At 41.2% G+C, this 27,651-nt stretch overlaps 1 protein-coding gene across 1 annotated transcript in view; it reads right to left on the bottom strand.

Moving 5' to 3' along the window:
* The window catches only part of LRP6 (LDL receptor related protein 6), a 473,927-nt gene that overhangs the window by 137,593 nt on the left and 308,683 nt on the right, over positions 1 to 27,651 (bottom strand). Inside the window, exons 14-16 of the mRNA XM_053718916.1 lie at positions 9,386 to 9,597; positions 8,950 to 9,140; positions 7,813 to 8,022 (exon numbers count right to left, since the gene is read on the bottom strand). Coding sequence (XP_053574891.1) covers positions 7,813 to 8,022; positions 8,950 to 9,140; positions 9,386 to 9,597 — 613 coding nt within the window. The remainder of the gene's footprint in view (positions 1 to 7,812; positions 8,023 to 8,949; positions 9,141 to 9,385; positions 9,598 to 27,651) is intronic.

Raw genomic sequence — 27,651 nt, 5'->3', positions numbered from 1 at the left:
CCCTCCTAGGCTCCGCCTACCCCAGTCATTCGACCGACGTTAAGGAGGAATAATAGCATAGGAGAAACCATATGGTACCGTGGTGACTGTAGTTAAAGAAAATAAATTATCAGACCTGATTAAAAAACCAGGGCGGGCCGTGGACCGGACACACCGTTGGAGAAAGAAATTTATCAGGTAAACATAAATTCTGTTTTCTCCAACATAGGTGTGTCCGGTCCACGGCGTCATCCTTACTTGTGGGAACCAATACCAAAGCTTTAGGACACGGATGAAGGGAGGGAGCAAATCAGGTCACCTAAATGGAAGGCACCACGGCTTGCAAAACCTTTCTCCCAAAAATAGCCTCAGAAGAAGCAAAAGTATCAAACTTGTAAAATTTGGTAAAAGTGTGCAGTGAAGACCAAGTCGCTGCCCTACATATCTGATCAACAGAAGCCTCGTTCTTGAAGGCCCATGTGGAAGCCACAGCCCTAGTGGAATGAGCCGTGATTCTTTCGGGAGGCTGCCGTCCGGCAGTCTCGTAAGCCAATCTGATGATGCTTTTAATCCAAAAAGAGAGAGAGGTAGAAGTTGCTTTTTGACCTCTCCTTTTACCTGAATAAACAACAAACAGGGAAGATGTTTGTCTAAAATCCTTTGTAGCATCTAAATAGAATTTTAGAGCGCGAACAACATCCAAATTGTGCAACAAGCGTTCCTTCTTTGAAACTGGTTTCGGACACAGAGAAGGTACGATAATCTCCTGGTTAATGTTTTTGTTAGAAACAACTTTTGGAAGAAAACCAGGTTTAGTACGTAAAACCACCTTATCTGCATGGAACACCAGATAAGGAGGAGAACACTGCAGAGCAGATAATTCTGAAACTCTTCTAGCAGAAGAAATTGCAACTAAAAACAAAACTTTCCAAGATAATAACTTAATATCAACGGAATGTAAGGGTTCAAACGGAACCCCCTGAAGAACTGAAAGAACTAGATTGAGACTCCAAGGAGGAGTCAAAGGTTTGTAAACAGGCTTGATTCTAACCAGAGCCTGAACAAAGGCTTGAACATCTGGCACAGCTGCCAGTTTTTTGTGAAGTAACACCGACAAGGCAGAAATCTGTCCCTTCAGGGAACTTGCCGATAATCCCTTTTTCCAATCCTTCTTGAAGGAAGGATAGAATCCTAGGAATCTTAACCTTGTCCCAAGGGAATCCTTTAGATTCACACCAACAGATATATTTTTTCCAAATTTTGTGGTAAATCTTTCTAGTTACAGGCTTTCTGGCCTGAACAAGAGTATCGATAACAGAATCTGAGAAACCTCGCTTCGATAAAATCAAGCGTTCAATCTCCAAGCAGTCAGCTGGAGTGAAACCAGATTCGGATGTTCGAACGGACCCTGAACAAGAAGGTCTCGTCTCAAAGGTAGCTTCCAAGGTGGAGCCGATGACATATTCACCAGATCTGCATACCAAGTCCTGCGTGGCCACGCAGGAGCTATCAAGATCACCGACGCCCTCTCCTGATTGATCCTGGCTACCAGCCTGGGGATGAGAGGAAACGGCGGGAACACATAAGCTAGTTTGAAGGTCCAAGGTGCTACTAGTGCATCCACTAGAGCCGCCTTGGGATCCCTGGATCTGGACCCGTAGCAAGGAACTTTGAAGTTCTGACGAGAGGCCATCAGATCCATGTCTGGAATGCCCCAAAGTTGAGTGACTTGGGCAAAGATTTCCGGATGGAGTTCCCACTCCCCCGGATGCAATGTCTGACGACTCAGAAAATCCGCTTCCCAATTTTCCACTCCCGGGATGTGGATATCAGACAGGTGGCAGGAGTGAGACTCCGCCCATAGAATAATCTTGGTCACTTCTTCCATCGCTAGGGAACTCCTTGTTCCCCCCTGATGGTTGATGTACGCAACAGTCGTCATGTTGTCTGATTGAAACCGTATGAACTTGGTCCCCGCTAGCTGAGGCCAAGCCTTGAGAGCATTGAATATCGCTCTCAGTTCCAGAATATTTATCGGTAGAAGAGATTCTTCCCGAGACCAAAGACCCTGAGCTTTCAGGGATCCCCAGACCGCGCCCCAGCCCATCAGACTGGCGTCGGTCGTGACAATGACCCACTCTGGTCTGTGGAATGTCATCCCTCGTGACAGGTTGTCCAGGGACAGCCACCAACGGAGTGAGTCTCTGGTCCTCTGATTTACTTGTATCTTTGGAGACAAGTCTGTATAGTCCCCATTCCACTGACTGAGCATGCACAGTAGTAATGGTCTTAGATGAATGCGCGCAAAAGGAACTATGTCCATTGTCGCTACCATCAACCCGATCACTTCCATGCACTGAGCTACGGAAGGAAGAGGAACGGAATGAAGTATTCGACAAGAGTCCAGAAGCTTTGTCTTTCTGGCCTCTGTTAGAAAAATCCTCATTTCTGAGGAGTCTATAATTGTTCCCAAGAAGGGAACCCTTGTTGACGGGGATAGAGAACTCTTTTCCACGTTCACTTTCCAGCCGTGCGATCTGAGAAAGGCCAGGACGATGTCCGTGTGAGCCTTTGCTCGAGGGAGGGACGACGCTTGAATCAGAATGTCGTCCAGGTAAGGTACAACTGCAATGCCCCTTGGTCTTAGCACAGCTAGAAGGGACCCTAGTACCTTTGTGAAAATCCTTGGAGCAGTGGCTAATCCGAAAGGAAGCGCCACGAACTGGTAATGTTTGTCCAGGAATGCAAACCTTAGGAACCGATGATGTTCCTTGTGGATAGGAATATGTAGATACGCATCCTTTAAATCCACCGTGGTCCTGAATTGACCTTCCTGGATGGAAGGAAGGATAGTTCGAATGGTTTCCATCTTGAAAGATGGGACCTTGAGAAATTTGTTTAAGATCTGAACGTTCCCTCTTTTTTGGGAACTATGAACAGATTGGAGTAGAACCCCATCCCTTGTTCTCTCAATGGAACAGGATGAATCACTCCCATTTTTAACAGGTCTTCTACACAATGTAAGAACGCCTGTCTTTTTATGTGGTCTGAAGACAACTGAGACCTGTGGAACCTTCCCCTTGGGGGAAGTCCCTTGAATTCCAGAAGATAACCCTGGGAGACTATTTCTAGCGCCCAAGGATCCAGAACATCTCTTGCCCAAGCCTGAGCGAAGAGAGAGAGTCTGCCCCCCACCAGATCCGGTCCCGGATCGGGGGCCGATATTTCATGCTGTCTTGGTAGCAGTGGCAGGTTTCTTTGCCTGCTTTCCCTTGTTCCAGCCTTGCATTGGTCTCCAAGCTGGCTTGGCCTGAGAAGTATTACCCTCTTGCTTAGAGGACGTAGCACCTTGGGCTGGTCCGTTTTTACGAAAGGGACGAAAATTAGGTCTATTTTTTGCCTTGAAAGGCCGATCCTGAGGAAGGGCATGGCCCTTACCCCCAGTGATATCAGAGATAATCTCTTTCAAGTCAGGACCAAACAGCGTTTTCCCCTTGAAAGGAATGTTTAGTAGCTTGTTCTTGGAAGACGCATCAGCCGACCAAGATTTCAACCAAAGCGCTCTGCGCGCCACAATAGCAAACCCAGAATTCTTAGCCGCTAACTTAGCCAATTGCAAAGAGGCGTCTAGAGTGAAAGAATTAGCCAATTTGAGAGCATTGACTCTGTCCATAATCTCCTCATAAGGAGGAGAGTCACTATCGAGCACCTTAATCAGTTCATCAAACCAGAAATATGCGGCTGTAGTGACAGGGACAATGCATGAAATGGGTTGTAGAAGGTAACCCTGCTGAACAAACATCTTTTTAAGCAAACCTTCTAATTTTTTATCCATAGGATCTTTGAAAGCACAACTATCCTCTATGGGAATAGTGGTGCGTTTGTTTAAAGTAGAAACCGCTCCCTCGACCTTGGGGACTGACTGCCATAAGTCCTTTCTGGGGTCGACCATAGGAAACAATTTTTTAAATATGGGGGGAGGGACGAAAGGAATACCGGGCCTTTCCCATTCTTTATTAACAATGTCCGCCACCCGCTTGGGTATAGGAAAAGCTTCTGGGAGCCCCGGCACCTCTAGGAACTTGTCCATTTTACATAGTTTCTCTGGGATGACCAAATTTTCACAATCATCCAGAGTGGATAATACCTCCTTAAGCAAAATGCGGAGATGTTCCAATTTAAATTTAAAAGTAATCACATCAGATTCAGCCTGCTGAGAAATGTTCCCTAAATCAGTAATTTCTCCCTCAGACAAAACCTCCCTGGCTCCCTCAGATTGGGTTAGGGGCCCTTCAGAGATATTAATATCAGCGTCGTCATGCTCTTCAGTAACTAAAACAGAGCATCCACGCTTACGCTGACAAGGGTTCATTTTGGCTAAAATGTTTTTGACAGAATTATCCATTACAGCCGTTAATTGTTGCATAGTAAGGAGTATTGGCGCGCTAGATGTACTAGGGGCCTCCTGAGTGGGCAAGACTCGTGTAGACGAAGGAGGGAATGATGCAGTACCATGCTTACTCCCCTCACTTGAGGAATCATCTTGGGCATCATTGTCATTATCACATAAATCACATTTATTTAAATGAATAGGAATTCTGGCTTCCCCACATTCAGAACACAGTCTATCTGGTAGTTCAGACATGTTAAACAGGCATAAACTTGATAAGAAAGTACAAAAAACGTTTTGAAATAAAACCGTTACTGTCACTTTAAATTTTAAACTGAACACACTTTATTACTGCAATTGCGAAAAAACATGAAGGAATTGTTCAAAATTCACCAAACTTTCACCACAGTGTCTTAAAGCCTTGAAAATATTGCACACCAATTTTGGAAGCTTTAACCCTTAAAATAACGGAACCGGAGCCGTTTTAAGCTTTAACCCCTTTACAGTCCCTGGTATCTGCTTTGCTGAGACCCAACCAAACCCAAGGGGAATACGATACCAAATGATGCCTTCAGAAGTCTTTTATCAGTATCAGAGCTCCTCTCACATGCGACTGCATGCCATGCCTCTCAAAAACAAGTGCGCAACACCGGCGCGAAAATGAGACTCTGCCTATGCTTTGGGAAAGCCCCTAAAGAATAAGGTGTCTAAAACAGTGCCTGCCGATATAATTATATCAAAATACCCAGAATAAATGATTCCTCAAGGCTAAATAAGTGTTAATATCAATCGATTTAGCCCAAAAAATGTCTACAGTCTAAATAAGCCCTTGTGAAGCCCTTATTTACAATCGTAATAAACATGGCTTACCGGATCCCATAGGGAAAATGACAGCTTCCAGCATTACATCGTCTTGTTAGAATGTGTCATACCTCAAGCAGCAAAGGACTGCAAACTGTTCCCCCAACTGAAGTTAATGCTCTCAACAGTCCTGTGTGGAACAGCCATGGATTTTAGTTACGGTTGCTAAAATCATTTTCCTCATACAAACAGAATTCTTCATCTCTTTTCTGTTTCTGAGTAAATAGTACGTACCAGCACTATTTGAAAATAACAAACTCTTGATTGAATAATGAAAAACTACAGTTAAACACTAAAAAACTCTAAGCCATCTCCGTGGAGATGTTGCCTGTACAACGGCAAAGAGAATGACTGGGGTAGGCGGAGCCTAGGAGGGATCATGTGACCAGCTTTGCTGGGCTCTTTGCCATTTCCTGTTGGGGAAGAGAATATCCCACAAGTAAGGATGACGCCGTGGACCGGACACACCTATGTTGGAGAAACAGCAATATGATCTTAACTACTCCGGCTAAAATCATAGAAAAAAAACTCCGGTAGATTCTTCTTCAAATTCTACCAGAGAATAAATAACACACTCCGGTGCTATTATAAAATAACAAACTTTTGATTGAAGGTAATAAACTAATTAAATCACCACAGTCCTCTCACACATCCTATCTATTCGTTGGGTGCAAGAGAATGACTGGAGGTGACGTAGAGGGGAGGAGCTATATAGCAGCTCTGCTGGGTGAATCCTCTTGCACTTCCTGTAGGGGAGGAGATAATATCCCAGAAGTAATGATGACCCGTGGACTGACCACACTTAACAGGAGAAATAAGGAAAGTTGAACATTCTGAGTCAAGGCAAATAAATGTTTGAATACATATATTTAGAACTTTATAAACAAAGTGCCCAACCATAGCTTAGAGTGTCACAGAAAATAAGATTTACTTACCCCAGGACACTCATCTACATGTTTGTAGAAAGCCAAACCAGTACTGAAACGAGAATCAGCAGAGGTAATGGTATATATAAGAGTATATCGTCGATCTGAAAAGGGAGGTAAGAGATGAATCTCTACGACCGATAACAGAGAACCTATGAAATAGACCCCGTAGAAGGAGATCACTGCATTCAAATAGGCAATACTCTCCTCACATCCCTCTGACATTCACTGCACGCTGAGAGGAAAACCGGGCTCCAACTTGCTGCGGAGCGCATATCAACGTAGAATCTAGCACAAACTTACTTCACCACCTCCATCGGAGGCAAAGTTTGTAAAACTGAATTGTGGGTGTGGTGAGGGGTGTATTTATAGGCATTTTGAGGTTTGGGAAACTTTGCCCCTCCTGGTAGGAATGTATATCCCATACGTCACTAGCTCATGGACTCTTGCTAATTACATGAAAGAAAAAATGCATTTCCCAGATATGAGACTGACAGTCTGCAAAATGAAATATACTGAAAACCTGAATTTTGGCAAATATAAGTACAATACATATATTTAGAACTTTATATGAATACATAAAGTGCCAAACCATAGCTGAGAGTGTCTTAAGTAATGAAAACATACTTACCAAAAGACCCCCATCAACATATAGCAGATAGCCAAACCAGTACTGAAACGATTATCAGTAGAGATAATGGAATATGAGAGTATATCGTCGATCTGAAGAGGGAGGTAGAAGATGAATCTCTACAACCGATAACAGAGAACCCATGAAATAGATCTCCCGTGAGGAAAAACATTGCATTCAATAGGTGATACTCCCTTCACATCCCTCTGACATTCACTGTAGGAATCGGCTCCAAAATGCTGAGAAGCGCATGTCAACGTAGAAATCTTAGCACAAACTTACTTCACCACCTCCATAGTAGGCAAAGTTTGTAAAACTGAATTGTGGGTGTGGTGAGGGGTGTATTTATAGGCATTTTGAGGTTTGGAAAACTTTGCCCCTCCTGGTAGGATTGTATATCCCATACGTCACTCGCTCATGGACTCTTGCCAATTACATGAAAGAAAGTTATATTATTCTGTCTTGGACTTTTTAAAAGAAATGCTCTGCACAGAATACATGTACAATACGATGTCCCAACCAGATTTAAAGGTCAACAAGGGCATGGTATTATGATTTTTAAGCTACAGTTTATGCAAGCATACTTCCTTTGGTTGTAGCTTGAGTATACGTGTTCAGTCAGCAGAGAATGTTCTCAAGTTTCATTCGCAGGCACTGAAAAATTATTCAACATTTTAGAGATTTTTTTTAACTTTATATTGCAATGTAGGTTTTTCTCATTCCCTTATAGTGAGATAAAGCTGAGTTACTAAAATTCTTTGAGGGAACTCTCAGTACTGACAAGACTTCCAAGATCATTTCACCTAAAGTGAGAGCTTTAAATCGCCTATTAGACACCTATTTTCACTAACATTCCACAGATGGAAGCGATAGATTAATGTTAATACATTACTGCCACGTCCCTTTTAGGATACATAAGCCTAAATATGTAAGATGGCTGTGCTGTTAATAAAATTAGCTTCCTTGCAATAGTACAACTACAGCTTTAGTTCACTTGTTGAAAGCATTAAGAAAACTTTACTCACTGTACTCCTGCATTCCCAGCTCAGTTACAGCATGTATATCTGTTAGGAGTGGTATGCGAGCTTGGATTTTAGTGCGTCCCTCCCGACCTGTCTTTTCAATACGTTCAATCATCTGCTGCTGGCGGTCTATCCAGTACAGGTGATCTCCAAAAATTGTTAGTCCAACTGGTTGCAGCACATTGGAATCTTCAAGAACAATACGGTTGGCACCTATAGGTAAGCAGTAAATAGAGAATTACTTGTAACACTCCACAACATTCTATATTTCGGAATACTTAATATATTGCTAGATGGGTGCTGTTGACAAATTACAAAAGGCAAAGTTTGTTAGGTTCTTACTTTTTTTCTTAGTTAAAAACCTTGTCAAAATCTGTTGAGTAGCTCCTGTAGGAATTTTATTATAAAGAAATGAAATTTTTAGTATAATAAAAAATTTTGCCAGCACATTTTATATGTGATAAGGTCATTATTACTGTTACTAATAAAGAACATAGTGTAGCATGAGCTTCTTTGAATTTCCAACTATACTGGTTTTGTATATTTCATATTAAAAAAAAAATTACTGTCTCCTGTTTGTATAAAACCTTTCATAACTAGTGAAAAGGCAGTTATTTTTTAACATACTTTAGAATAACATTTACCCTTAAAGGACCTGAAAAAAATCCCTGACATGCAGAATAAAATTTTTTTTTTGGTTGTTAAAAGAAAGTTGTGTGGGTTTATTTACAGGATAACAGTACATAGTGGAGATGGAAAATGGAATATAATGTAACCAGTTTAACAAAGTGGAGTCTTTTTTTATGCATATAACCAATCTAATAATTTCCTATTAACTGTTGAGGAATTTGAAGAAAAAATAATGGAGATTAACTCATACCGCTGTAGATTGCGAGCTCTTCAGAGAAGGGCCCCCTTCCTCTTGTATTCGTTAGTTTTGTTGAGTCTTTGTTATATACCTGTATTCTACTAAACTTAAAACCTTGGCATTGTATAAAATTAGGGATCTTGGTGGCAATTTACAAAAAAAAACTATAAATAGCATATATTCCTCTGGATTAGACAAAAAATTTACTTGTCCACACTAGGTTTGGCATGTTAAAAATTACTACAAACAATAATTAGTTAAAAGCCCCATACCAGATAAGTCACTGCTCTCTATTCGCCGCAGGTCTGAATCAGCCCAGAAAAGTTTCCCCATTTTGTTGTCCAGTGCAAGGGCAATAGGTTTGCTCAGGCCCGTGAAAAAGAGAACCTCCCGTTCGGTGCCATCTAGAGCAGCTCTTTCTATTTTTGCTGAGCGTTCTTGCAGATTGGTAAAATACATATATCTGGAAGGGAAAGGGTACAAGCACAAATAAAGATGTGTCATCATATGCAGACAAGTAGATTTATTACATTTTTTTATTCTCGAGAAAAAGCTGCAGTGTGAAAAAATATTTTAATTTTTTTGCTGATATTTGCTTGATAGACTTAACAATTATGTTAACGAATTAATAAAAAAAAGTATTTATATTGTCAGCAAACACACAAAACATTTTCTCTCCTCTTGCAAAATTCATCTACACTAACTTACCCTCGTTCAGGATTCACCAGAATAGCCCTTGGACGATCTTGTTCACCCTTTAGTACCACTCCGATGGCCCTCCCATCAAGGCGTGTGACATTAATAACATTGGTGGCCTCACAGGTCCAGTAGATAAAACGGCTATAGATATCGATACTCATGTCATATGGCTGCATGTCCATGTTCTGGTTAGGAATTGTGTTTGCTACCACAGTCATGCTCTGGGGATAACAAAATTACATGTGAAAATAACTGACACAATGGTTCCAAATAAAAATTTGCTTAGGTATAGCAAGCACATCCTAACAAGCAAAAAGGAAAATAAACAAAACCAAAACCCAGCCTTTAACAGTAAATCTCATGGTTTTTCCCCCAACTATAAAAATGTAAGTGTATTTATGGACATGATACCTCAGGAACAATGCTGTGATGAAAAAACTAAATTTATCCTTACTTGATAAATTATTTTCTTTCAGAATGATTATAGTCCATAGGGCTCCATAACATGTGGTATAGGAGGCAGCCAAGAACCACACAAGAGCTTTAATTCCCTCACACCTCTCCTCAGTTTAAACATATAGCCAAGCAGAGAATTGAAAACAAAGGTAGGAAAGACAAGCAAGATCTACAAGAGGTACAAATTAGAACTGTCCAACAAAAAAATTAAACCATTTCAAAAGAAAATAATTCATCAGGTAAACAAATTATGTTTTCTTTCATATAATGATGATAGTCCACTGTGGCCTGAAGGACTTTACTGACAAAAGCTGCTTGCGAAGAAGCAAAAACATCAAAGCGGTACATTTTTAAAAAGCTAAGCAGAGAAGACTATGTGGCACCTTTGCAAATCTGCTCCAAAGATGCATACATTTTTAAAAGCCTAGGAAGTTGCACTGGTTTTGTAGAATGGGCTGTGATATCCTTAGGAGGCGACTTCGTTGCCACCAAGTAAGCCTTGTGAATGACCTGTTTGAGCCAAGAGGCCAAAGCTACAGTAGTAGCCTTCTGCACTTTACGAGTCCCTGAGTAATGAAAAAACAAGCTGGAAGATTGTCTGAACTCCTTAGTAGCTTTAAGATAAAACTTCAATGCTCTGTACATCAAGATTATGTAAAAAGAAATTCCTTAGAATTATTAGGATCAGGACACAAAGAAGCAACAACAATCTACATATTGATATTTTCCGAAGAAACTACCTATGAAGAATATTATATTTAATAAGAAGCACATTTTTTCTTTGTGAAAAAGTCAAAATTGAGAATCACAGGATAAAGCTAATAACTAAGAAACTCTCCTAACTGCAGAAATTGCTAAGAAAAAAGCACTTTCCAGGATAAGTTTGATATCAATGGTATGCATCAGTTCAAAAGGAGGACCTTGAAGAACAGAAAAGAAAAAAAAAAATTCAGAGTGGATAAATAGGGCTCACAACTGGCCTAATTCTTACTAGTGCCTAGGCAAAAGTCTGAACATCAGGCAGTTTAGCTAAGAAAAAGAACTGAAAGCAGAAACTTGACTTTCAAGGGAGCTACCAGACAAACCTTTGTCAAGGCCATCTCGCAAAAACTGGAGAATTATAGGAATCTTAAAGGAATGCCAAGAAAATCCTCAGGAAGAGCACCAATCAAAGTATACCCTCCTTATTTTGTGATAAATTTTTGGGTCACAGGTTTTCTGGCTTGAATCAGTGTCAATAACTGAATCAGAGAACTCTATATGTTTTAAAACTAGGCATTCAACCTCCACAGCCAACTTCGAGATTAGAGATCATGATGAAAAGAGGCTCTTGATACAATAGATTTTGTCGTAAAAGAAGTAGTCATGGAGGAAGAGAGGACCTCTGCACTAGATACGCATACGATGTTCTGTGGAGCAATCAAGATTAACAAAGCTGACTCTGGTTTGATTCAAGCAATTACTCTTAGAAGTAGAACAGTTAATAAAAACTCCTTGGACACACCAAGGCATCTACCCTTTGGATCTCTTGATCGTGCACAATACATTGAAAGATTCTGATTACAATGGGTGGCCCTCGGATCTATGTCTGGTAGACAGCATTTGATCACTAATTAACCAAAGCTGTCCTGACGGAGAGACCATTCTTCTGGATAAATTGACAGCTGAAGTAATCTGCTCCCCAATTGTTTACTCATGAAATGTGAACTGCTGACAGGGAGCATTGATTCCTCTCTGCCCAAGACAGAATTTCGGACACTTCCTGCATAGCCATTGAACTGCGGATACCCCTTGATGATTTATGCAGAACACTGTTGTGATATTGCCCGACTGGAAACATAAATCTTTCCTGTTTTAAGGGGGGACAGGACTGAAGAGCCGAAAAATCGCTTCAGAACGTTGATTGGTAACCTCACCTCAAGAGGGAACCAAACTGCGCTCTTCGAGAATTCCAGTCCATGCCCCAGCCTGAAAGACTGGCATCCGTTGTTACAATAGCCCAAGATGGGCGAAAAAAGGATGCCCCAAGAGTCAAAGAAGGACCTTGCATCCACCAAGAGAGATTGTCTTCCGGACAATCTCTTTTCCTGCTGATTAAGCAGACAGTTAAGGTTGTCGCAAGTTGAGGCGGGCAAAGGGAACTGCTTCAAACCACAACCTTAAGACCCGCTACCTCCATGCAATGAGCTACTGACACTGATGTAACTCAAACACTTTGCAGGGACAGGCACGCCTTCTGAAGTTGTATTCTTAGTGATTCTGTCAGGAATATATGCATTAGGACAGAATCTATGACGACTCCTAGAAAGTACACCCTTGTAGCTAGAGATAAAGAGCTCTTTGAAACATTGATTATTCAACCCTGGCCTTGGAGGAAAGATAGAAGCCTTTGGGTATGAGCAATGGCTAGAGGTAGGGAAGGAGCCTGCACAAAGATATCATCCAGATAAGGGGCAATCGAGATCCCCTGAGCTCTGATCCCCTCCAACAATGTTCCTAGTACTTTCGTGAATATTTGAGGAGCTGTAGCCAGAGCAAATGGAAGGGCGATAAACTGTGTGTCTAGTAATGCAAACCATAGGAATTGATGGTGATCATTGTGGGTAGGAATGTGCAGGTATTCATCCTTGAGGTCTATAGTAGACATGAATTGACACTGTTGGATTAAGGGTAAAATTGTGCAAATTGTTTCCATCTTGAAAGTGGGGACCCTGACAAACTTGTTTAGGGTTTTCAAATTTAAAATGGATCTGAAAGTCCCTTCTGTCTTTGGGACAATAAACATATTGGAGTAAAAACCTTTTGGGACACAGGTACTGGGATAATTACTCCCATAACCTCTAAATCCTGTACACATTGCATGAAGGCAGCCACCTTTGCAGGATTTTGGGGGCATGAGAGATGAAATTGTCCTCCTGGAGGCCTGAAGCGAAAGCCTATCCTGTAGCCCTGGGATATGAGGTTTTGAACCCAGGGGTCCTGGACTGACTTAAACCAGGCCTTCTAAAAATGACTCAGCCTGCCCCCAACCAGAACCAAATCTGGACTGGGGGCTGCACCTTCATACAGATTTTGTATTGTAGTTTCACTTCTTGCTCTTTGCCCATGAACAACCAGGTTTTCAGGCCAGCTTGTAGAGCTCAGGCTTTTGAGAAAAGGACTTCTCCTGAAGAACGAAAGGAACAAAACCTATTTGCTCTGTTCTTTTCTTAGACTTCTTGTCCTGAGGGAGAAAAACAAAATGTATGCTTACCTGATAAATTTCTTTCCGGATATTGAGAGTCCACAACGTCATCAATTAATAGTGGGAATATCACTCCTGGCCAGCAGGAGTAGGCAAAGAGCACCACAGCAAATCTCTTAAGTGTCTCACCCCTACCCACAATCCCTAGTTATTCGACGGGAGGAAAATGAAAAAAAGGAACACAAAGGTGTAAAGGTGCCTGAGGTTTAGTAAAAAAAACAACCGTCTTAAATTTAAGGGTGGGGTCGTGGACTCTCCATATCTGGAAAGAAAGAAATTTATCAGGTAAGCATACATTTTGTTTTCTTTCCTAAGATATGGAGAGTCCACAACGTCATCAATTACTAGTGGGAACCAATACTGAAGCTAGAGGACACAGATGACTGGGGGGGGGGGGGGGAGAACGAGGCAGGCAGACCTAAACAGAAGGCACCACTGCTTGAAGAACCTTTCTCCCAAAAGAAGCCTCAGCCGAGGCAAAAGTATCAAGTTTGGAAAATTTGGAAAAAGTATGCAGAGAAGACCAAGTTGCAGCCTTGCAAATCTGTTCCACAGAAGCTTTATTTTTGAAAGCCCAAGAAGAGGAGACAGCCCTAGTGGAATGAGCCATAATTCTCTCAGGAGGCTGCTGACCAGTAGTCTCACAAGCAAAATGAATAATACTTCTCAACCAGAGTAAAAAAGAAGAAGCAGTAGCTTTCTAACCCTTACGCTTTCCTGAGAAACAAACAAACAGGGCAGAAGATTGGCGAAAATCCTTAGTCGCCTGTAGGTAGAATTTTAGAGCATGCACAACATCCAAGTTGTGCAACAGATGTTCTTTATGAGGAGGATTGAGACAGAGGGAAGGAACAACAATTTCCTGATTAATATTTATATCCAAAACCACTTTAGGAAGAAACCCCAATTTAGTACGAAGAACCGCCTTATCAGCATGAAAGATAAAGTAAGGTGAATCACACTGCAAAGCCGAGAGTTCCGAAACTTTTCGAGCAGAAAAGATAGCAATAAGAAACAAAACTTTTCAAGATAACTTAATATCTATGGAATGCATTGGCTCAAAAAGAGCCTGCTGCAAAACTTTAAGAACAAGGTCAAGGCTCCAAGGGGGTGCAACAGGTTTAAACTCATGCTTGATTCTGACCAGGGCCTGACAAAAAGATTGGACTGCTGGCATATCCGCCAGACGCTTGTGTAACAAAATAGATAAAGCAGAAAACTGCCCCTTCCGAGAACTGACCGACAACCCTTTCTCCAGACTTTCCTGGAGAAAAGACAAAATCCTAGGAATCCTGACCCTACTCCAAGACTACCCTTTGGATTCACACCAATAAAGGTATTTACATCATACCTTATGTTAAATTTTACAAATAACAGGCTTGCAAGCCTGAATCATGGTCTCAATAACCGACTCGGAAAACCCACGCTTAGCCAGAACTAAGCGTTCAATCAACAAGCAGTCCGCTTCAGAAAAGCAAGATTTGGATGAAAGAATGGACCCTGAGTTAGAAGGTCCTTCCTCAGAGGTAGCCTCCAAGGTGGAAGAGAAGACCTCTTCACTAGGTCTGCATACCAGATCCTGTGAGGCCACGCAGTAGCTATTAGAATTACAGATTCTCTCTCCTGTTTTATACGAGCAATGACTCGTGGAAGTAGAGCAAACGGAAGAAACAGATATGCCAGACTTAAAACCCAAGGAACCGCCAGAGCATCTATCAGGGCGGCCTGTGGATCTCTTAACCTTGTAACTTGGCGTTCTGTTGAGAAGCTATCAGATCAAACTACAGCATCCCCCATTTGAGGGTTAACATGGAGAACAAGAGTGCCCATTCTCCTGGATGAAATGTCTGTCTGCTCAGGAAATGTGACTGGGGTGCCTACCTGCCCCTCAATGTAGCGTAGGGAGATCCAACTGCAATAGATGGCGCTGAAAAACCTCTCTCTAGGAGCGGAGCCAGAAGGTCACGTAATCGGCAATTGAAGCTGCACCACAGATGTAAGGCTGGGACAAAAAATAACTAAACCACTTTAGCCGTAACATATCGCAGCTATAAGCAATCAAGACAAAGTGCCCCCCCCCAAAAAAAAAAACTGCACACACCAACACTAGTGTGATACGCAATCTAGAGCCACCGCAATAAGTTAACCCCTTTCTCATAAGGAGATTAACCCCTCTCTTCCTCACATACATGTGCCTGCTCCCTGCTTAAGATTAACCCTGTACCCAGGATTCTAGTCCCAATTATGTGCAGAGTTCATACTTAACCCCTTCAGTGCCAGCCTCCCAGCCCCAGAAGACAAATGGCACTTACCTGCACTCCTAGCCGTCCGTCAGGACAACAGTTCTCAAAGAGTGAAAAGACAACAGCTCACAAAGCGTGAAAGGACGCAAACTCCTTACAGAGGCCTGTGTAAAAAAGAAAGAACAGAGTAAACCTACTCTGGCTTTCTGTACTAGGGCAGCACATGTTAGAACGCAGCAAGGCCCACCTTACAAGTTCCTAACTGCTTTAAAGCCACCACTACTCTAATGAAGAGATTGACGTGGACTACAGCTATACCCAAAATCGTGCATGACACCAAACTTCACCTCCATTAACAGAGGAAAAAAGATTGACTGGGGATTGTGGGTAAGGGAGTGACACTTGACAGCTTTGCTGTGGTGCTCTTTGCCTCCTCCTGCTGGCCAGGAATGATATGCCCACTAGTAATTGATGACGTAGTGGACTTATATCTTACCTGATAAAACATAATTTATGTAAGAATTTACCTGATAAATTAATTTTTCATATTGGCAAGAGTCCATGAGCTAGTGACGTATGGGATATACAATCCTACCAGGAGGGGTAAAGTTTCCCAAACCTCAAATGCCTATAAATAAACCTCTCACCACACCCACAATTCAATTTAATGAATAGCCAAGTAGTGGGGTGATAAAGGAGTAAAAAGTATTAACAAAGGAATTTGGAAATAATTGTGCTTTATACAAAAAAAAAATCAACCACCATAAAAAGGGTGGGCCTCATGGACTCTTGTCAATATGAAAGAAATGAATTTATCATGTAAATTCTTAGATAAATTATGTTTTCTTTCATGTAATTGGCAAGAGTCCATGAGCTAGTGACATATGAGATATCAATACCCAAGATGTGGAACTCCATGCAAGAGTCACTAGAGAGGGAAAGATAAAAACAGCCATTTTCCGCTGAAAAAATAATCCACAACCCAAAAACAGAATTTATGCTTACCTGATAAATTACTTTCTCCAACGGTGTGTCCGGTCCACGGCGTCATCCTTACTTGTGGGATATTCTCTTCCCCAACAGGAAATGGCAAAGAGCCCAGCAAAGCTGGTCATATGATCCCTCCTAGGCTCCGCCTACCCCAGTCATTCGACCGACGTACAGGAGGAAATATGCATAGGAGAAACCATATGATACCGTGGTGACTGTAGTTAGAGAAAATAATTCATCGGACCTGATTAAAAAAACCAGGGCGGGCCGTGGACCGGACACACCGTTGGAGAAAGTAATTTATCAGGTAAGCATAAATTCTGTTTTCTCCAACATAGGTGTGTCCGGTCCACGGCGTCATCCTTACTTGTGGGAACCAATACCAAAGCTTTAGGACACGGATGAAGGGAGGGAGCAAATCAGGTCACCTAAATGGAAGGCACCACGGCTTGCAAAACCTTTCTCCCAAAAATAGCCTCTGAAGAAGCAAAAGTATCAAATTTGTAAAATTTGGCAAAAGTGTGCAGTGAAGACCAAGTCGCTGCCTTACATATCTGGTCAACAGAAGCCTCGTTCTTGAAGGCCCATGTGGAAGCCACAGCCCTAGTGGAGTGAGCTGTGATTCTTTCAGGAGGCTGCCGTCCGGCAGTCTCATAAGCCAAACGGATAACGCTTTTAAGCCAAAAAGAAAGAGGTAGAAGTTGCTTTTTGACCTCTCCTTTTACCAGAATAAACAACAAACAAAGAAGAAGTTTGTCTGAAATCTTTAGTGGCCTCTAAATAGAATTTTAGAGCACGGACTACGTCCAAATTGTGTAACAAACGTTCCTTCTTAGAAACTGGATTCGGGCACAAAGAAGGTACAACTATCTCCTGGTTAATATTCTTGTTGGAAACAACTTTCGGAAGAAAACCAGGCTTAGTACGCAAAACCACCTTATCTGCATGGAACACCAGATAGGGCGGAGAACACTGCAGAGCAGATAACTCAGAAACTCTTCTAGCAGAAGAAATTGCAACCAAAAACAAAACTTTCCAAGATAATAACTTAATATCTACGGAATGTAAGGGTTCAAACGGAACCCCTTGAAGAACTGAAAGAACTAGATTAAGACTCCAGGGAGGAGTCAAAGGTCTGTAAACAGGCTTGATTCTAACCAGAGCCTGAACAAACGCTTGAACGTCTGGCACAGCTGCCAGCCTTTTGTGAAGTAAAACAGATAACGCAGAAATCTGTCCCTTCAGAGAAGTTGCAGATAATCCCTTCTCCAAACCCTCTTGTAGAAAGGATAAAATCCTAGGAATTTTAATCTTGTTCCATGGGAATCCTTTAGATTCACACCAATAGATATATTTTTTCCATATCTTATGGTAAATTTTTCTAGTTACAGGCTTTCTAGCCTGAATCAGAGTATTTAAACACCAAAAAACTCTTAGCCATCTCCGTGGAGATGTTGCCTGTGCAACGGCAAAGAGAATGACTGGGGTAGGCGGAGCCTAGGAGGGATCATATGACCAGCTTTGCTGGGCTCTTTGCCATTTCCTGTTGGGGAAGAGAATATCCCACAAGTAAGGATGACGCCGTGGACCGGACACACCTATGTTGGAGAAATATAAGTTTATTCTTTAAATGACAAGAAAAACGTAAAGCATCAGCAGAAGAATCAAACTGAAACAGCTGCGTGAAGAACTTTTCTACCAAAAGCTGCTTCTGAAGAAGCAAATACATCAAAACGGTAGAATTTAGTAAATGTATGAAAAGAAGACCAAGTTGTCTCTTTGCAAATTTGATCAACTGAAGCTTCATTCTTAAAAACCCACGAAGTAGAGACTGATCTAGTAGAATGAGCTGAAATTCTCTGAGGCGGGGCCTGACCCGACTCCAAATAAGCCTGAAGAATCAAAAGCTTTAACCAAGAAGCCAAGGAAATGGCAGAAACCTTCTGACCTTTCCTAGAACCAGAAAAGATAACAAATTGACTAGAAGTCTTCCTGAAATCTTAGTAGATTCAATATAATATTTCAAAGCTCTCACCACATCCAAAGAATGTAAGGATCTTTCCAAATAATTCTTAGGATTAGGACACAAGGAAGGGACAACAATTTCTCTACTAAAGTTGTTAGAATTCACAACCATAGGAAAAAAATTTAAATGAAGTCCGCAAATCCGCCTTATCCTGATGAAAAATCAGAAAAGGAGATTCACAAGAAAGAGCAGATAGCTCAGAAACTCTTCTAGCAGAAGAGATGGCAAAAAAGACCACCACTTTCCAAGAAAGTAGATAAATGTCCAAAGAATGCATAGGCTCAAAATGGAGCAGCCTGAAAAACCCTCAAAACCAAATTGAGACTCCAAGGAGGAGAGATTGATTTAATGACAGGCTTAATAACTAAAGCCTGAACAAAACAGTAAATATCAGGAAGATTAGCAATCTTTCTGTGAATAAAACAGAAAGAACAGAGATTTGTCCCTTCAAGGAACTTGCAGACAAAACCTTTATCCAAACTATCCTGAAGAAACTGTAAAATTATTTCAACTCTAAAAGAATGCCATGAGAATTTATGAGGTCTTCCAAACTCGATAATAAATCTTTCTAGAAACATATTTAAGAGCCTGTAACATAGTATTAATCACTGAGTCAGTGAAACCTCTATGACTTAGAACTAAGCGATCAATTTCCATAGCTTCAAATTTAATGATTTGAGAACCTGAAGGAAAAAACGGACCTTAAGACAGTAGGTCCAGCCTTAACGGAAGTGGCCAAAGTTGGCAGCTCGACATCCGAACAAGACCCGCATACCAAAACCTGTGAGGCCATGCTGGAGCCACCAGCAACACAAACAATAGTTCCATGATGATTTTGGAAATCACTCTTGGAAGAAGAACTAGAGGTAGGAAAATATAAGCAGGTTGATAACACCAAAGAAGTGTCAGCGCACCCACTGCTTCCGCCTGAAAATCCCTGGGCAGGCATCTGGGAAGTCTCTTGTTTAGATGATAGGCCATCAGATCTCTCTCTAGAAGACCCCATATCTTAACAATCTGAGAAAACGCATCTGGATGGAGGGGACCCCCCCCCCCGGATGTAAAGTCTGACAGCTGAGATAATCCACCTCCCAATGTCTATACCTGGGATATGCACCACAGAATTTAGACAGGAGCTGGATTCCGCCCAAGCAAGTATCCAAGATACTTCTTTCATAGCTTGTGGACTGCAAGTCCCACACTGCTGATTGACAAATGCCACGGTCTGTGATATTGTCTGTTTGAAAATAAATGAACGGTTCTCTCTTCAACAGAGGCAAAAACTTTAGAGCTCTGAAAATTGCACGGAGTTCTAAAATATTGAATGGTAATCTCGCCTCTTGAAATTTCCAAACTCCTTGTGCTATCAGAAATCCCCAAACAGCTCCCTAACCTGAAAGACTTGCATCTGTAGTGATCATAGTCCAGGTTAGCTGAATAAGAAGCCCCTTGAACTAAACGCTGGTGATTTAAGCACCACGTCAGAGAGTGTCAAACATTGGGATTTAAGGATATTAATTGTGATATCTTTGTATAATCCCTGCACCATAGATTCAGCAAACAAAGCTGGAGAGGACTCGTGTGAAAACGAGCAAAGGAAATCGCGTCCGATGCTGCAGTCATGACACCTAAATTTTCCATGCACATAACCACTGAAGGGAATGACAGACTGAAGGTGCCGACAGGCTGCAACCACTTCAAACGTCTCTTGTCTGTTAGAGACAGAGTCATGGACACTGAATCTATCTTGAAACCTAAAAAAGGTGACCCTTGTCTGAGGAATCAAGAAACTATTTGGTAAATTGATCCTCCAACCCTGTTTCCGACGAAACACTAGTTGATTCATGTGAGATTCTGCAGAATGTAAAGACTGAGCTAGTACCAAGATACCGTCCAAATAAGGAAACACTGCAATACCCTGCTCTCTATTTCCATAAAGCAGGGCACCCAGAACCTTTAAAAAAAGATTCTTTGAGCGGTTGCTAGTCCAAATGGAAGAGCAACAAATTGGTAATGCTCGCCTAGAAAAGAGAATCTCAGGAACTGATAATGATCTGAATGAATCAGAATATGAAGGTATACATTCTGCAAATTCATAGTGGACCTAAAATGTCCTTGCTGAATAAAAGGCAGAACAGTCCTAAAAGTCACCATTTGAAAGTTGGTACTCATACATAATGATTCAAAATTTTCAGAACCAGAATTGGTCTGAATGAAATTTCCTTCTTTGGGACAATGAATAGATTTGAATAAAAACCCCAGACCTTGTTCCTGAAAAGGAACTGGCATGACTATCCCTGACTTCCAGGTCTGAAACACACTTCAGGAAAGCCTGAGCTTTAACTGGATATGTTGGGATGCGTGAGAGAAAAAAAATCTTCTCACAGGAGGATTTACTCAGAATCCTATTTGATACCCCTGAGACAATACTCTGAAACCATTGATTTTAGACAGAATTTATCCAAACATCCTTGAAAAAAACCTTAAACTGCCCCCTAACAGCTGAGCTGGAATGAAAGTCGCACCTTCATGCGGACTTAGGGGCTGGCTTTTGGTTACTTAAATGGGTTGGATATATTCCAATTAATGAAGGTTTCCAAATGGAAACAGATTCCATAGGGAAGCAGTAGGTTTTTGTTCCTTATTTGACAAAAAGAACGAAAACAATTAGAAGCTCTATATTTACCCTTAGGTCTCTTATTACCTTGGAAAGAAAGAGATAGCAATCTAGACTTAAGTCATATCAGTATTCCAAGATTTAAGCTTCAAAATCCTTCTAGCTAAAAATAGCTAAAGACATAGATCTAACATCAATCTTTAATAATATCAAAAAATGGCATCAGAACTGAATAGTATGTTGCAGTAAGCGAACAATGCTAGATAAATCAGAATCCAATTCTTGTTGCGCTAATTTTCCAACAAAAGAGTTGATGCAGCTGCAACATCAGCCAAAGAAATTGCAGGCCTGAGACCACTTGAATATAAATAAGCTTCCTTAGATAAGATTCAAGTTTCCTATCTAAAGAAACTTAAGTACTATCTTCTATAGGAATAAAGGTACGTTCAGCAAGAGTAGAAATAGCCCCATCAACTTTGAGGATCTTTTCCCAAAACTCTATAGAAATTGCTGGTAAAAAGATACAATTTTTAAACCTTGAAGAAGGAATAAAAGTAGTATCCGGCTTATTCCATTCCTTAGAAATCATATCAGAAATAGCATCAGGAAAAGGAAAAAACCTCTGGAGTAACCACAGGAGGTTTAAAACACAGAATTTACTAGTTCTAATATCAAGAGGACTAGTTTCCACGATATCCAAAATAATGAACACCTCTTTAATAAAGAACGAAAATACTTCATTTTAAATAAATAAGTAGATTTGTTAGTATCAATATCTGAGGAAGGATCTTCTGAGAATCAGATAGATCCTCATCAGAGGAGGATAATTCATGTCGGTCAAAGGTCATACAAAATTTCATCAACCTTATGAGAAGTTTTAAAAGACCTTATATTAATTAGAAGGCAGAAATAGACAAAGCCTTCTGAATAGAATCAGTAATAAATTCTTTAAATTTCATAGGTATAACATGTACATTAAAAGTTGAAGGAACAACAACAGGCAATGTACTATTTACTGATGGACACAATATCTGCATGTAAAAGTTAATGATAACCAATACAAATGACATTCGGAAATATAATGCACTTAGCTTTAGTAGAACTGACATCAGGCAGCAAAGTTCCAACAGATACTCTAAAGCAGGATCAGATTGAGACATCCTGCAAAATGTAAAATAAAAAACAACATATTAAGCAAAATTTGTCAATTTCCTTATATGACAGTTTCAGGAATGGGAAAAAATGCAAATAGCATAGCCCTCTGACATAGAAAAAGGCAAGAGGCAAATAGCAATGGGGTATTAAATTAATGGAAAAATTTGGCGCCAAGTATGACGCATAACGTAACTGAAAACATTTTTGGTGCCAACAACATCCGGAAAGGACACACTCGTGTCACTAACAACGCAATCCTGTGTAAGGAACTCGGCGTCAACTACGTCACCGGAAATGACGAACTTGCGTCAATGGACGTACTTTCGCGCCAAAAAAATTATTTCGCCAAGAATGACGCAATAAAGCCTAGTATTTGGCGCACCCGCGGGCCTAATACTGCCCACAATTGCAAGAAAAATGTACTCAATTGAAAAAAAAGACTAAACCCCAGGTAAGAAAAATATTTCTCAAAATGTTAATTTTCCACAAATATGAAACTGACAGTCTGCACAAGGAAATACATGAACCTGACTCATGGCAAATATAAGTACAATACATATATTTAGAACTTTATATAAATGCATAAAGTGCCAAACCATAGCTGGGGTGTCTTAAGTAATAAAAAAACATACCAACCAAAAAGATACCCATCCACATATAGCAGATAGCCAAACCAGTACTGAAACAGAGGTAATGGTATATTTGAGTATATCGTCGATCTGAAAAGGGAGGTAGGAGATGAATCTCTACGACCTATAACAGAGAACCTATGAAATAGACCCCCGTTAGGGAAATCACTGCATTCAATAGAGAATACTCCCTTCACATCCCTCTGACATTCGCTGTACTCAGAGGAATCGGGCTTCAACAATGCTGAGAAGCGCATGTCAACGTAGAAATCTTAGCACAAACTTACTTCACCACCTCCATAGGAGGCAAAGTTTGTAAAACTGAATTGTGGGTGTGGTGAGGGGTGTATTTATAGGCATTTGAGGTTTGGGAAACTTTGCCCCTCCTGGTAGGATTGTATATCCCATACGTCACTAGCTCATGGACTCTTGCCAATTACATGAAAGAAATTAATTTCATGGTGGCGAGAGTTCAAATTGTGCACATTGTTTCGATCCGTTGCATATGGGATATACATTCCTACCAGGAGGCGGCAAAGCTCCCAAACTCCAAAAGCCTATAAAACCCCTTACATCACACATACCTCAGTTTAACGAAAAGCCAAGGGGTGAGGTGCAAGGAGGAGTAAAAGAAAAAAATTAAGAGCAGGGGAAAAAATATGGGCTTAAAACAAAATAACCCGGAAAGGGTGGGGGTTCGTGGACTCTAGTCACTATCAAAAAAGATAAACATTAGGTTTTCTTTCATATAGGTGGCAAAAATCTAATACCCAAGCTGTGGAAGTTCACGAGTAACAAAGGGAGGGATTGAAAAAAACATCTTTTCTCTGAGAAATTAAATCCACAACCCGAAAGAAAATATATATCTCTTATAACAAACACAAAATATAGGCACAAAATCAAACAGACAACTGCTTAAAGGACCTTTATACTAAAGGCTGCTTCTGACTAATCAAAGGTTCTTGCAATAAACACCTACATATAAGATGTTATCAAATCTGAACATATAGGTTAACAGTATAAGAAATATTTTGCACTTTTACCTCAGGAGACAGAGTTAAATCCCCAGATTTATGCTTATGGTTACTTGTTTTGGGGACAGCCACTAAACTGACTATTTTGTATATATTTTTAGCTTCTGGAAAACCCCCCAGTAGTTTTAACATATGTATATAGAGGGATATCAGTGGGGACAGAGGCACTTTGTTCCAGACATTACTTATAATAAAGTATGCAAAGACACTGTATATATGTACTAGTATAGACAATTCCTGGTAGAGAGCCCTCTACACTAAGTTTACACTCACTCCTTTTATCAATTTTTATTTGTTCTCTTGCTATCTTTATTTGAAAAAGAATGCATCAGCTTTTTTGGTTTATACTCTGGACAGCACTTTTTTTATTGGTGGATGAATTTATCCAACAATCATCAACAACCCAGGTTGTTAACCAAAAATGGGCCGGCATCTAAACTTACATTCTTGCATTTCACATAAAGATACCAAGAGAATGAAGAAAATTTGATAATAGGAGTAAATTAGAAAGTTGCTTAAAATGTCATGTTCTATCTGAATCACGAAAGAAAAGAAAAAAATTGGTTCAGGGTCCCTTTAAGCAGCACCCCTCCACTGGCTTACCAGTTATGAAATACCTGAGTACCTCAGAGGGAGGCTAGGGACAAGTCCCCGAGACTCATGAGGGTAGTTATGGCTGAAATCCTGTTAGGGAAATGCAGTGCACATAAAAGGGTATTCCTTTGTCCCTGTATCATTCCGCTGCTGTGAAGTTTCTCTGAGCTGCCAATTAATTCATTAGCAAGTAGCTGGAACAACCTCTATTCTCAACCATCTCATACAAGGCAAAGAACAAAATTAGAGAGGTGAGGGATTTTAAACCCTGTTATGGGTTCTTGACCTTCTCCTAAATAAAACACTATACTATAGTTCATTAAGTGTGCAATAGCATTACATCTAAAAAAAAACATAACAAACGTATATACAAAAAACAAATTATGCTTACCAGATAATTTAATTTCCTTCTGTACAAGGAGAGTTCACGGCTTCATTCCTTACTGTTGGAAATACTGTACCTGGGCAACCAGGAGGAGGCAAAGACACCCCAGCCAAAGGCTTAATATACCTCTACCACTTCCCCCAGTCCTTCTGCTGAGGGAACAAGGTAGGAGAAATATAAGAGTATAAATGTGCCAGAAGAAAAACAGAATTTATGCTTACCTGATAAATTACTCTCTTGCGGTGTATCCAGTCCACGGATTCATCCTTTACTTGTGGGATACTCTCATTCCCTACAGGAAGTGGCAAAGAGAGCACACAGCAAAGCTGTCCATATAGCTCCCCCTCTAGCTCCACCCCCCAGTCATTCGTCCAAAGGTTAGGAAGAAAAAGGAGAAACCATAGGGTGCAGTGGTGACTGTAGTTTGAAAAAAATTTTTTACCTGACTTAAATGCCAGGGCGGGCCGTGGAATGGATACACTGCAAGAGAAAGTAATTTATCAGGTAAGCATAAATTCTGTTTTCTCTTGCAAGGTGTATCCAGTCAACCGATTCATCCTTTACTTGTGGGATACCAATACCTAAGCTTTAGGACACGGATGAAGGGAGTGAACAAGACAGGTACCTTAAACGGAAGGCACCACTGCATGCAAAACCTTTCTCCCAAAAATAGCCTCTGAAGAAGCAAAAGTATCGAATTTGTAAAATTTGGCAAAAGTATGCAGTGAAGACCAAGTCGCTGCCTTACAAATCTGTTCAACAAAAGCCTCATTTTTGAAAGCCCATGTGGAAGCCACTGCTCTGGTAGAATGAGCAGTAATTCTTTCAGGAGGCTGCAGGCCAGCAGTCTCATAGGCCAAACGGATGATGCTTTTCAGCCAAAAGGAAAGAGGTAGCAGTCGCTTTCTGACCTCTCCTCTTACCAGAATAGATAACAAACAAGGAAAATGTTTGTCTGAAATCCTTAGTTGCTTGTAAATAGAACTTTAAAGCACGAACTACATCAAGATAGTGTAGTAGACGTTCCTTCTTTGAAGATGGATTAGGACACAGAGAAGGAACAACTATTTCCTGGTTAATATTCTTGTTAGAAACAACTTTAGGAAGAAAACCAGGCTTGGTACGCAAAACTACCTTATCTGCGTGGAACAACAGGTAAGGTGAATCACACTAAGGCAGATAATTCTGAAACTCTTCGAGCAGAAGAGATAGCTATCAAAAACAAAACTTTCCAAGATAACAACTTAATATCTATGGAATGTAAAGGTTCAAACGGAACCCCTTGAAGAACTGAAAGAACTAGATTTAGACTCCATGGCGGAGCCACAGGTTTATAGACAGGCTTGATTCTGACTAAAGCCTGAGCAAATGCTTGAACGTCTGGTACCTCTGCCAGACGCTTGTGTAAAAGGATAGACAGAGCAGATATTTGCCCTTTTAAGGAACTAGCTGACAATCCTTTCTCCAATCCTTCTTGGAGAAAGGACAATATCCTGGGAATCCTAATCTTACTCCATGAGTAACCCTTGGATTCACACCAACAAAGATATTTCCGCCATATCTTATGGTAGATTTTCCTGGTGACAGGCTTTCTAGCCTGAATCAAAGTATCTATAACTGACTCAGAGAAACCACGCTTTGATAGAATTAAGAGTTCAATCTCCAAGCAGTCAGACGTAGAGAAACTAGATTTGGATGCTTGAACGGACCCTGTATTAGAAAATCCTGCCTCATTGGCAGTGTCCATGGTGGGACAGATGACATGTCCACTAGGTCTGCATACCAAGTCCTGCGTGGCCACGCAGGCGCTATCAGAATCACTGAAGCCTTCTCCTGCCTGATTCTGGTGACCAGACAAGGGAGGAGAGGAAACGGTGGAAAAACATAAGCCAGATTGAAGGACCAAGGCGCTGCTAGAGCATCTATCAATACCGCCTTGTGGTCCCGGGACTTGGACCCGTAGAGAGGAAGTTTGGCGTTCTGACGGGACGCCATCAGATCCAACTCTGGAGTGCCCCATAGCCGAGTCAGCTGGGCAAATACCTCCGGGTGGAGTTCCCACTCCACCGGGTGAAAAGTCTGACGACTTAGAAAATCCGCCTCCCAGTTGTCTACTCCTGGGATGTGAATTGCTGAGAGATGGCAGGAGTGATTCTCTGCCCACCTGATTATTTTGGTTACTTCCGTTATCGCTAGGGAACTCTCTGTTCCCCCCTGATGATTAACGTAAGCTACAGTCGTGATGTTGTCTGACTGAAATCTGATGAATTTGGCCGCAGCTAGTTGAGGCCATGCCTGAAGAGCGTTGAATATCGCCCTCAGTTCCAGAATGTTTATCGGGAGAAGAGTTTCTTCCTGAGACCATAAGCCCTGAGCTTTCAGGGAGTCCCAGACCGCACCCCAGCCTAACAAACAGACTGGCATCGGTCGTTACAATGATCCACTCTGGTCTGCGGAAACATATTCCCTGAGACAGGTGATCCTGAGACAACCACCAGAGAAGAGAATCTCTGGTCTCCTGGTCCAACTGAATTTGAGGAGACAAATCTGCATAATGCCCATTCCACTGTTTGAGCATAGTTGCAGTGGTCTGAGGTGTATCCGAGCAAAAGGGACTATGTCCATTGCCGCTACCATTAGTCCGATTGTCTCCATGCACTGAGCTACAGATGGCCGAGGAATGGAATGAAGAGCTCGGCAAGTAGTTAACAGTTCTAACTTTCTGACCTCCCGTCAGAAATATTTTCATTTCTCCCGAGTCTATCAGGGTTCCTAGGAATGGAACTCTTGTAAGGGGGGAGAGAGAACCCTTTCTTTACATTCACCTTCCACCCGTGAGACCTCAGAAAGGCCAATACGATCTCCGTGTGAGACTTGGTTCTTTGGAAAGTAGACGCCTGAA

The sequence above is a fragment of the Bombina bombina genome, chromosome 6 (assembly GCF_027579735.1).
Source record: "Bombina bombina isolate aBomBom1 chromosome 6, aBomBom1.pri, whole genome shotgun sequence".
Taxonomy (NCBI): domain Eukaryota; kingdom Metazoa; phylum Chordata; class Amphibia; order Anura; family Bombinatoridae; genus Bombina; species Bombina bombina.
Note: the sequence above shows the minus strand (reverse complement) of the source record. Positions and strands in the feature narration are given on the sequence as shown.